We start from the raw sequence: 12,500 nt of genomic DNA, 5'->3' as shown, positions 1-12,500 counted from the left end.
CGGGTGATGTGAACTTGCCATCATGAGTAAAGGCCAGGATGACGGAAAATACTTGCAACAAGTGAACAAACCTCTTGGGTGTGTGGTTTGACTCATTTGACACTTAGAAAGAGGCTTTAGCATTATTCCCATCGATAAACGAATGTGGAATGTAAGGTGTGTAAGCATTGACTGGAAGAACGCCATTTCCATGCTGTGCTCTATATTCCTGGCAGCAACGGTTCTATTACGTAAAATTGAAAAGTAAAAAAGACTAAGGTATATGACACAAATAACCAAATATTCCATATTTTTTTCCCTTGCACTGAGTTTTTTTACTACATAAGAGAGATGATATGGAGTCTGGGCAAGGAAAATAACCTATTTCCATCTGGATTAAGCAAATCAAAAGACAAATATTGACATTGGAAAATGGCAATAACGCTAAAATGTTTACACAAAAGAACTTTGCAAAGGGGAGGCACAGAGTCTTGTCACCACTTATGGGTGTTCGTGCATGCCTGGCCAATGCGCTGCATGCCCAGGATGTTGGCCACTCACGTAACCCATTGCCCGTGATTTCGGCACTGTGATTTCCGTGACACAACGGGTTAATGCTATTACCAATTACATTAAAACTCGTTCCATGTTGAAGAAGATATCTTATTAATCTATTTTAAGATGCAATATAATACAAATTAAAATTTCATCTAAACATTCTACCTACTATTTATTCTTATGAATGCCTAATCACTCAAAAAAATTCTTCCAATAATAGCAGGATTAGTAAAATAGGGAGTCCAGTAGTATCCCAACATTAACCTGGCAACATTTACTCCTGAGTATACAATTTGCAAAATTACCTAGTAAATCCATTCCACTTTTTTCTTGAAATAAGAAAAATGGAATTTCTTAATGCCAACTAAATCTCCCCTAAAGAAGAAATCCAGTAATATGCCCTAGCCCTAAGTTACAGATGGCACATAGTTTTTCGCTGCCAAATATTCTTCTTTATTTTTTTTCTTTTTCATGTTGTAATCAGAATAACAATTGGTGTTCGGACCTATCATTTCCAGCTTCCTGTAGTTGTCCTCTAAGAAGCCCCAAGTAACATGCTTTCAATGACCATCAACATCAATTCTGACCAGTGAATATACACTGTTACAAATTACCAGAAATCAAAATACATTATCATTACAATCAAAAGGAAGTGACTACCTACATCATAAACAACAGAAAAAGGAGCCATTCTCAATGTTCAAGTACAATTTTGCTGAGAGATATTACATTTCCTTTACATTAACAGAACATATATACCAAAGACCACACTGGAAAGAATAAAGAGTATAAAACATTATCCATCTTCTAAATATATAAAAGAGTATTCAAAAGATACTAACATTTTTCTCCCTTGTTTTATCCTGCTCCTTCAAATTGCAACTAAATTCATTCTCACATCTCTTCTCCCTTTCCCTCTCACTCTCTCACTCCCCCTATCTCCCTCTTCCTTCCCCTTCCCTTTCCATTTCCCCTTCTCAAATTCCATTATTTTCATTGCCTCCCTCCAACCTTTTTCTTTTCTATTTCTACTTTATTTCCACCCTCTACCAACAAGTACTTTTCCTAAATATACTTTTCTGTTTCTATTACTTTCTGTATTCCTACCCCTTTTCCCTTTGCCCTGATACCAGTCATCATTTACTGACTTTCCTCTTTTCTACTTCTTTTTGCTTCAGCCAATCTCCGAATAGCCTTTTATTTTCCTCTGGTCCCCCTAACCCGTCCTGTATTATTTCTTTTTCTCCCAACTATCCCAATCTTGGATCTGTGGAAATGGTGATCAGTTTCTCACAATAATCGCAAAGGTTAAAAGCTGGAAGAAGTAAATGGATTCCTGGAACTAAATGAAAACTGAAAACCAGTTATGAGGGCAAACAATGACAAAGGATTTGTGCAAATTTTTGGTATATTACTTGTAAGATATCTGGATATCAGTTATCCTTACCTATAAGCATGGCTATTTATGTTAATATTCTAAAACTAAATTTAACACTAATCAGCCATTATGTTTTATACTCAATATTCTATCATGAAAATTATAACACCAATGATTTAAAGAATGGAATTCATCTAATTTAAAATTTTCATTAATACAATCATTTTTTAATAGAATCATCATCCCAATTTTCAGAATACTGGACATATTTCTTGCCATCCTTTTGCATCTTCCTCTTACTAAAGAGATCTCATAACTTCCCGAAGTGCAAACTAATAATTCAATAATTCTTTATAAGGTTTATAATGTAGATCCACCCAATGTTCAAATTATATTTTTCATATTGTTTTCTATTTTGTTAATAAAGCCACTGTATTAACTGAATTGGGTGTAGGAAACAAGTTTTGCTTTCTATTTCTTTCTGCTTCAGATGATGATGGAGATTATTGTCATCATTATTATTACTATCATCATTATCATTATTATTATTATTATTATTATAATTATCATTGTTATTATCATTATCATTATTGTCACTAGCATCACTGTCTTCATTATCATTACTATCATTACTATTATGATCATTATCATTAACCCCTTCAATCCGGGTGACATGATCATCATATCATGAACAAATTTGAGGAGCAGGTGATGTGAACATGTAGGGAAGAAATGGCCCTGGGCTGGGTGACGTGAGCTTGAAATTATAAGCAAAGGCCAGGGTGATAGAAAAGACTATTACCATCAGGATAAAGCAAAGCAAAAGACAAATAAGGCCATTGGAAAATGGCAAAAAAGCTAAAAACACTTATGCAAAATAACATTGGGAAGGGGAGGCATAAGGTCTTGTCACCACACGAGTGTCTGCCTGGCACACCTGGCAGAGTGGCAGCTGATGTAAGCCTAATACCCATATTTTGGTCCATGTGACTGCCATGAAGCAACCGGATTCAAGGGATTAATAATAATAATCCTCATAATAATAATAATAATAATAATAATAATAATTAAATCATTAGAACAATAAAATCATTACCAAACACTCAAAGTATTAATATAAAAAATAACAACTCTGATAATAGCAATGTATTCTAAAGAAGCACATCTCATCTTAACATATTGTAAGATAATTATACAACACACAGAAGATTTGCGCTTCCAAATACTGCAATAATTGATATGTGATGCATGATTTCCACACTAAAAAATCCTTGTGCATTATACCATAAAAATGAAAACTTTTCATTATCATGTTCCAGTATCTATACTATTTTTAAAAATTAACAATGTTACTCAAAATCCTCAAAAATAAAATTATCAAATAACCTCCACTTAGGATTTTTTTTTTTTTTTTTTTTCAAATTGTAACTGTTCATATCTCCCTTCATTAAATCATTGGTATATCACTCATAAAATTTGTACTTTGAACATTTATGGTCACTGGCTCCTTTTTCTTAAAATCTGGATCGAACACTCACCCGTGGTTGTGCATGGGGACCACTTTGCTGACTTTGGTGAACATCTTGGCTACTTTCTCCACCATAGTTTTCTGATGAGAAGCCTCCAGACATGTCACTACTACCAAGCCACTGTCAAAATAAAAGCAAGAAAAAAAAATGTTTGTTTTAGCAGGTCATGACTAGAAAATAATCAGTTCTGACTATATCTACTTTGTATTTTCTTCTTACCCACATACCTTTCAATTATCATATTCATAACAAGTAAATAAATCAAAATGACAAAACAATCATTCTTTCTTTAAACAGATCTGTAATTCCAAGCTTTGAAGTTTATCTACAGAAAGTGAATTGAAGCTTCAAGATGAAGTAACAGAAATAATATCTACATAAAATGGTAAATTTAATGGTAATAATTGTGCAATCACAAATTCATAACGTAGACAATTTAAAATGAGTGTAAAACATGCCAAAGAAAGGATTATAATACAATCTTTATTGTCAAGTAAACTAAAAACAAGTGAAAAAATAGAGGCTATAATACACGCATTAATCTTTATGTTAAATGTGTGATATAATCTAATATTCATTGGTTTTGATATTAGACAAAAGCCAGTGAACCTTACCCCTTGCATTCCTGATGGACCAGCAAGTGCTTCTGCAACTGCATCAGCAAGAGGTTGTGTCTGTCCAGGGAGAACTGGCTGGTCATATTTATTAGCTATCATGTGGCTCGAATGATCATCTTGGCTGCCATCCATTCCAGTATCACTTCCTACATGACCATATTGCATTCCTGTGTCCATTCCTTCAGACTGACTACTGTCTAGTGTTTCCACCATTTCTTCTTTGACTAGGGATTCATCAACCATAATTTGCTGAAAATTTCAGAAAAAATACGTAAAATTATGTCTATGCCTATATCAAATATTTAACCCTCTCGCACACCCACATATTGTACATGTATCTATGCTGCTTGTTTAGCCTTGTGGAGATATACATGTGTTACATAGCTACACAATAACATTCACCCAAAACACAATTTTCTGCTAAAACATATCATAATCTATATGGTAAAAAGGTAAGGAGTTGTTTTGTCAAGGTACATTGCTGCTTAGCAATTTCTCAAGATTTTGAGTATTTGATTAATTATAATGTCCAATATAGGCTTGGCAGCAATGCTGAGATGAAGTCTGTTCCTCAGTTAAAAAAAAACACATAGAAAATAACTGCATGCAAAAGGATTAATGTCACAAATATCAATTGACATGTCCAATATAACCCTATCATGATGGGCCAGAATTTTGAGTGAAATAATTATTAAGCAAGAGCGTAAGTCTTCATGGCAGGGTTTGTGCTCTGTGCAATTGACCCACCCACTCCCTCATCAGAGCAAATCATGACACGCACACAGGTAATACATGATTACACCATGATAGCTATAGCCATGCCCATCACTGAGGGATTAAAAATAAAAAAAATACCAAAATTATCAAACTGTACCAACCTTGACATCAGATGCAGGCGACTCATGTGGGGTGAGATCACTTTGCTCTGTCCTCTGATCTAACCTATGGCCATCACTGTGTGTTCTGGACCGTGCCCGAGGCTGTTCACTCTCAGGCAGGTATGGTGAAGCTCTAGGTGAGGAAGGTGGACTACTTGAAGGTTGTGAACCGCCATGTGATGGGGTTCCATTTTCCTCCCGTCTTCGTCTCTTTGGCTGCGGGCTTACTCGTTCTTCTCTAGTACTCCTTGCAGGTACTTGTTTTCTAGTCTCTTCACTAGGTGGGGGTTCATCAGGTACAGCTAAGCCTTTAATCTGCAGCATCTCAGCTGCCTTGATAAGTCTTGCAAGGTCATTCTGAGCAACACTAACTACACCAGCATACATATAACTAAGCAGTGCCTCTAGTTCATCAGGCTTCACATCTTTCAACACTATTATTGGGTGTTTACATGGTGTGTGTTCAAACATATTTTCAAAATATTCACTACATGTTGATAGCACCAATTTATGTACAGGGTAAAACTTTCCATCACAAGCTAGCGTTGCATCAGTGTACCGTTCCTGAAAACAAAAATAACAATAATAAAAATAACAAATATAACAGATTTAAAGATTTAGATTTAGTTTTAATTCTATTTGTTACAGTGGATAGTCTTTACTGAGGCAAACTGTCTTGTTTTATTTTGATTCTTAATCTTCCTGTGTGCCAGGATTGGCCCGGGTTACCATCAACTAGAAGCGCGCAGGATTGAACACAGGTCCGTAAAATTACCAGACCAACAAGCTAACCGCTGCACTTAGTTTAATAATAATAATACCAACAATAACAACAACAATAATAATAGTAGTAATAATAATTACAATCTAAAATTAACCTCATACTCCCAAGTACGGCTATAGCCATCATGGAAACCTATCCGTCATGAAAGGCATGCGTGTTGGCATCATGGCTCACTGCCGGTGACAGCTATCACCATGAAGTTCTACTCATCTGGCAGTCCAGAGTCAGGGTATAAAGCAGCCTTCAAGATCTACACAAGGCAAGTTTGCAGGGAATTCCCCACTAACATGAAAACCATTATCAACTTGATGGAGAAGGCAGAGCTGCTCAAAAAGGGATGTAAGTTGCACACCAACACTTAGTATTCCTCCCCAACTCTCTTCCACTACCTGCAGGCCCAGAGGACCAGCATTGTTGGTACAGTCTCTCTCAATAGGAAGGGCATGTCCTCGGACCTGCAGGTGAGCCAGGGACACATCAACTTCCAAAATACACTGACCACAGTACTCTGCCTTCAGTGGGTTGATAAGCATCTAGTGACAATGCTTTCCACAACCCACATCAGAAGTTCCATCACCCTGCCTCCCAAATGCCAAGGGGTAGAGAGGTCAAAACCCAAACTCATCTTTTCCCACAAAACAGCATGAAGGGCATTGACCTCTTGGATCAACTGGTGCATTCATATCAAGCAGCCAGAAAGATCATCAAGTGGTACAAGATCTTCTATCTGCTGGATAGGACAGTTGTCTAATGCACTAGTTGTCCACTGCGCCCTCAGTAGAAAGCTCACACAGGTAGACTTCAGGAGCGAGTTGGTGCAGGGAACGGTGCAGCAAGGAGGATACCCATGGTCCTTCCAGTGTGTTCCTCCTCAGGACCATCAGGAGGAGGAAGAGGAAATTCACATGCCACTGGATACTCTGTTCTGGCATTGCTGGTGATGTAAGCTTCGCTAGAGGAATGAACACAAAAGAAAAGCGACCAGGGTCAAGTGTAGGACCTGAGCTGTGTACCTGCATACTTACTCTTTGTTTCAAGAAGTATCATAAGTGAAGAGAAGAGGAGCAGTTTGTAATTATGTTTCATTTTTTCTTATCTATTTCTAATAATAATAATAATAATAATAATAATAATAATAATAAAGAGAATCATTCAGAGTGTTAGTGCTTCAGTTCTCTCTTGAAGGCACACTATTGACTGAAAGCTGAGATGGTACAAACACTCTTAAAATGGAGTATATACTAGAATATAAGAATATAATATCCTTAGAACATTTCATATGTTTACAATAAACCTCCAAACACACGTTTCTGAAGCGTAAATAATGGAAGTAGTGATTTTCTGTAAATCAACCGCTAGAGCAAGCTGAATGGCTAATGAGCTAGCTGGGTGAACACACTACACGCCCCAAAGGGAAAATCGGTGCACTGCTTTCACTCCCTGGAAACGGAGCTAAAGAGCGATTTCAGCCCACCAATGTAGGGTTAATCTACAATAAAAATAATGCACCAATAAATATAAACCTGAATATAACCTAATAGCAAATCTAGCATCCTAATCATAAAATAGTGGATTTCAAATGGTACAGGAGTAAAGTTTCCACACAAATTCCAATCCCATTCATGTAAGACCGAGGTTAAAAACTGAAAGAAGCAGAATTTAATATGAAAAACATTTTTCAACTTCTAAGAGTACAAGTATTTGTACTTGTGTATCAGAGTGAGTATCAGCATGAATGTATCAATAACTCTAATTTTCAAAATTGATATAATAAATCTTTATTTGTATATTATGTATTTCTTGTAGTGGTGATACAGTTCCCTAATTCATCTTTAACTTACAAAAATAATGATGAAATGTACTTATAAAATATAAAACAAATTACTCTTGCAAGCACATCCCTGTGAGTTGCACACATGCCTTGGTGACACTGTTTTGAAAAGGTACGTAACTGGTTAAGTTATTAGAAACACAGACATATTGATACTGTTATTTATAGGACAAGCTGATAACAATGGTGGAAAAAGTGAAGTGTACTGGTAGCCTAGCGTATATATGCACTGACATAAAATTCAATGTGTCTGACTGGCTTACTACAGAATCATGAAATGAACCAGATAAAATTGTAAACAAAACTTTACTATAGTCAAACCCTTCTCTAGGACCTACAGATGTCATTTTAAATGTTTGACATTTAGGAATGTCCATTAAGAAAAAGCATACATTTACATTTACATTAGTGGGTTACCAGCAGCATGAAAGGCCTCCAATTAAGTGATACCGATGGTGGAGATAAAATAGTGACTGCAAACTTTTCTTACCAATTCAACATGGTACAACCTATAACAACATTTGTTATTGACAGCTACAGTTCTACCAAATTCACCTATAATTTAATAGTACTGCTACTGATATAAAATAAAGGTTATGTTCTATAAACCACTATCTGGTTAAAAGTACATGACAATGAAGCCTGTTCTCTGTTGAACATGGTACACTAAAGTAGACTCTTATGCTTATACATGTTAGCTCTTTTGTGATAGCCTTCATAAGTTGACCTAAATCTTTGATTTTCAATGTTTTTATGGAAAGAAAGAAATTATCCAGCTTGTCTATAAACAAAGACAAGGGTGTGAAAATGATTTTCAGATCTTAATGCCATTCACAAAAACATGATGTTCACCAATCGATACCAGGTAATCACCTGGCTACTGTAGTTGTCTTTAGTGAATTTTGTTGGCACATAGATGGCTCCACCAAGAAGGCTTATAAGACATCACTTGTTTCCCCTTTCTTTAAAGTTTTCAGGGAAAAAATCCAAAGCCATTAGTATTAATGCTGTATCATTATTACTGATATCATGAGTTATCATAATCTTATCAACCCTTCACTGACGAGTACAGTTATAGCCTTCCTGACAGAAGAACCTAAGATGTATATATGTGTCATGACTTACAATGGGTGGGCCAGCTATATACAGCTATGGCTTAGCCACAAAGTCTAGACTGTTGTGTAGTATTACATTGCAAAAAAATATTCAGGACCCCATCATCATAAGATTAACAAAACTAACATCAATAAAATCATTTTAAAAAATCTTCCAAAAATAACAGAAAAGGGTTACTTGGTAAGATTGGTAGGACTACTTATACACTTCTTGGAAATTAAGCACTTGTGGAGCCATCATTGTGTAAAGACAATCGGTAATAAAAAATAAAAAATATGTGGTTATGGCATGTACTTTTGCCATCCTCAGATCAAATGGTTAACACAAGTGTAGCAGTAAGTGCACTCCAACTACTTCCTAACACCAAGACCAATTATTAACTTCTGCTGGATCTCCATTATAAATATTTACTCCATGTTTAAACAAAAATTACAATGGCACAGTTCTACTCATATATTTACTACTAATTGTATTTGTTTCTGGACATTACCATTAGTTTTCACTTTTGTACATTCTGATATTAGGTTTTGAAAAAAAAAAAAAGAAAAAGAAATGAGAGCTTTTTCATATACAACTTCCATATGATATAAAAATTATTGCTTATTCTACTTTACTGCAAATAAAAAATATGGACTGCCAAACATGACATTTCATTTAATCATATTTATCATTCTTCATACATATTGAACCTTAAACTCACCTTCTCCCTGAGAGTTGCCAGAATGTGGCAAAAAGTGGCCTTGTGGTTGTTCCAGTACAATGATAGCATTCCATCCCCCATCTTGATTGCTTTTTCTCATCTGCAAAAGTGAAATTTAAAAATTACAACTGTTATTGTGTAACATTTTACAAAAAGAAAATACTTCTAAATAATATTCAAATTAATGCAAGCTTATTCACAACTGATCACATAGGTTTCCTAATTTCATACTGGACACCTGAGCCTGATTAGTACACAGGACAAACATCAATATATATAGATATATGTAGAGTAGATCTTAATAAAATACATAAAAATGTGGATCCTGTATAATCAGGAAAAAAACATAGGCCTTTTAATTGGTTTTCATTTATATAAGGCTAAATTATCAAATAATGTAAATCAACTTCAAAAATATATAGGCAACTTTTTATCTCTATGATTTTTTGAGATGGAAACAATATCTTAACTCATGGTTTCTGATATGACTTGAATAAACTTGATCACCTTTTGGGTTAATGAGCCATTTCAAAGGCTTAAAAATTCACATGAAACACCAAAAGAACATGTTTCCACCTAAGCTGTACTCTCATAACCTTGCTTACATATTTTCTTAGCAAGGGGTTCTCAGCCCCATTAACCATTGAGCCACAGTTAACTCAACCCTAACCATCCCAAACCAAGCTCTCCAAACCTTCCTAACCCCACCCAATCCCATCCCACCCCAGCCAACCCTACCTAACTCCACCCCACCCTATCTTTTTGGTGCCATCTCATAGTTACCATCAAATCTATGGATTGTCATAATAATAACAAAGGAAAGAGAGCAAATTTTTACATAAATAAAGATTTCCTTTACCAAATCTAAAACCCACCTATTATTTGTTACAAAGCAGTCTTAGATAAAAATATATTAGCTTTCATGAGATGGTGGAAAATACTATACTATAAAATATGTATAGTAACAAATATAAAATAATATAAACACATGACTACATGGAGATTTCCTGCAATTCATTATCAGATTTCATCAGTGAAATAATCAATGACAGGATTAAATCGTAATAAATATAATATCATCATTAAGTATTTCTAGTGTAAGAAATTATTGTCAATGATATACCCCCTAAATAAAAGAACTCCACATAAAATATCTGAGGCTTATCTTATTAAATATGTGATGTCACTGTACAGGGGATGATATTTGTCTATGTTTCAAGTTCAGAGATTAAAAGTATGCAGGTTGACCAATCTATAGGAGTGTCAAGAATCACCTGAAAAGGAGATAAAATCAAGGTTTTCAGTGTAGGGAATTTCAAAATACCACATTTTGATCCTACTAAATCATGCTACAAGCTGATAATGTGACTAAACAAAAGTAAATATGCAATGATACTTTAGGGCAAATAAAGCTGTGTATTATCAAGTGAGAAGAAAATGAGATCTTTAGAAACTGTACACCACCGACAATGTCCCAAGCGTCATCCAAACGGTCTTAGGATACGATTTCCACGAAAATTAATTCATCAGAATCCCTAAATAACACCTAAAAGGCATCACCCTATACTTCAAGAAAGTTAACCCTAGTCCACCCATCACCCTGCCATCATGAAAAGGTGCCAGCCAAGGGTGCCAGGACCATAAAGCGAGAGGAGGCGAGGGCGGGGCTGGACGGGCTCTTGGGGGACTGAAAATGGCCTTCCCTCCTTGCCCCAGCTCGGCCCCTCCACGCCAAGCCTCGCCACCTTTTTTTCGCCTTCTTAGATGTTAACATTTCTGCTAATTGGGTCCATCTGAAAGCTAAATCGTTTGTTAAAAACTAGGACTGATTGGCATGCACGGATCAAGTACCTGAAAGTGTGAAAGTGTAAAAATGTTCCCGAGTGGCACTGGCATCACACGTCCCCCTCTTCCCTTCGATCCTCACCTGCGCTCAAGCTTCAAACAGTAATCTTCATATTTTCTGACTTTGCGGCGTCGTGGCTACTTCTTGGTAGACAGGAAGTGGAGTATAATAATATCACTGCGTGAAAAGGGACAAAGAATCTTCCGGAAGGGTTCTCAGCTTCTTCCATGAGAAATTAAGGGTTAATCGACAAAGGATTTCGAGATCTGCGCTTGTTCGGTAATGGCGTCTGTAGGGATAGTACATGTAAAGATGCTAATTCAATTTCTGACCGCTGCTTTTTCAGATACGTCCTTTCGTAAGTCTGATAGTCAGATAAAGAGGATCTTGTTTGGTAATCACTGAAAGATGATGCTAAACAGGTTGACACTCTGGCGATTACCACTTGGGTTGTTACCAAAGAAACTACCTAATTGAGTGATTCTGGGACATGAAACATTTTCAAAATGCTTCATCAAAAATATAAACCAAGATTATACATCTTGATATATGCCTACAAATAATATAATAATGGTAGCTAACCATATCAAATCAATACTGTCATCGAAGTGTTAGTGCTCCGCCAAATTTTAAAAGTTGTTTGTGGAATGTCTAGTACGAATCTACACATCGAGTTTAAGCACAGTTTATTCGAATGATGGAAGTTTATTAATGCAAGCCATTGTCTTGCAACAGCTCAACAAGAGGTTTGCAAAGCCCCGCCCCCATATGACGTCAGAGGAACCGTTGATGACGTCATAGGGACAATTGTTGATGTTAGAGGGGCCCTTATTGATGTCACAGCGGCCCTTAATGGTGTCAGGAGCCCTTGTTCATGTAGAGGTTCTACTGATGATGTCAAAGGATCCTTCGTTTGTTAGGACGAAGCTCACTAATTACCCAAACCCAAATTACGATCTTAAGACTTGGACATATATATTCCCATCGTCCCACCCCCAAATTCCTTCCTTCCATTCTTACTTCCCGCATCACTTCAAACTTTCTTCACATTTTTATTCCTTTGATTTTTCTCACATACTGTTTGTTACTATTGTCAGCTGCAATATTCACTCTGCGATCTTAAAATCTGGCTATTTGGACTAGCAAATACCATAATAACATGATCTCCCTGCCTACCTGTCAATCAATTAATTTATTTATCTCGCTCACTCCCCACCCTCTTCCCTCTCTTTATATATATATATATATATATATATATATATATATATGCATATATATATATGC

At 35.9% G+C, this 12,500-nt stretch overlaps 1 protein-coding gene across 38 annotated transcripts in view; it reads right to left on the bottom strand.

Annotated features, from left to right (window-relative positions):
* The window catches only part of LOC113817407 (protein tramtrack, alpha isoform), a 142,525-nt gene extending 130,997 nt beyond the window's left edge, over positions 1 to 11,528 (bottom strand). For 16 of the 38 annotated variants that reach the window (XM_070140902.1, XM_070140901.1, XM_070140907.1 and 13 more), the window contains exons 1-5: positions 11,298 to 11,528; positions 9,371 to 9,470; positions 4,940 to 5,503; positions 4,059 to 4,310; positions 3,454 to 3,564 (exon numbers count right to left, since the gene is read on the bottom strand). In XM_070140902.1, coding sequence (XP_069997003.1) covers positions 3,454 to 3,564; positions 4,059 to 4,310; positions 4,940 to 5,503; positions 9,371 to 9,451 — 1,008 coding nt within the window. In that variant the 5' untranslated portion in view covers positions 9,452 to 9,470; positions 11,298 to 11,528. Of the gene's footprint in view, positions 1 to 3,453; positions 3,565 to 4,058; positions 4,311 to 4,939; positions 5,504 to 9,370; positions 9,471 to 10,930; positions 10,974 to 11,009; positions 11,034 to 11,221 lie in introns of those variants that run through there. The other 22 variants (XR_011399668.1, XM_070140933.1, XM_070140922.1 and 19 more) reach the window with 5 other exon arrangements.
* Between the last annotated feature and the right edge of the window lie 972 nt (positions 11,529 to 12,500).

The sequence above is a fragment of the Penaeus vannamei genome, chromosome 27 (assembly GCF_042767895.1).
Source record: "Penaeus vannamei isolate JL-2024 chromosome 27, ASM4276789v1, whole genome shotgun sequence".
In the NCBI taxonomy this organism is placed as follows: Eukaryota; Metazoa; Arthropoda; class Malacostraca; order Decapoda; family Penaeidae; genus Penaeus; species Penaeus vannamei.
Note: the sequence above shows the minus strand (reverse complement) of the source record. Positions and strands in the feature narration are given on the sequence as shown.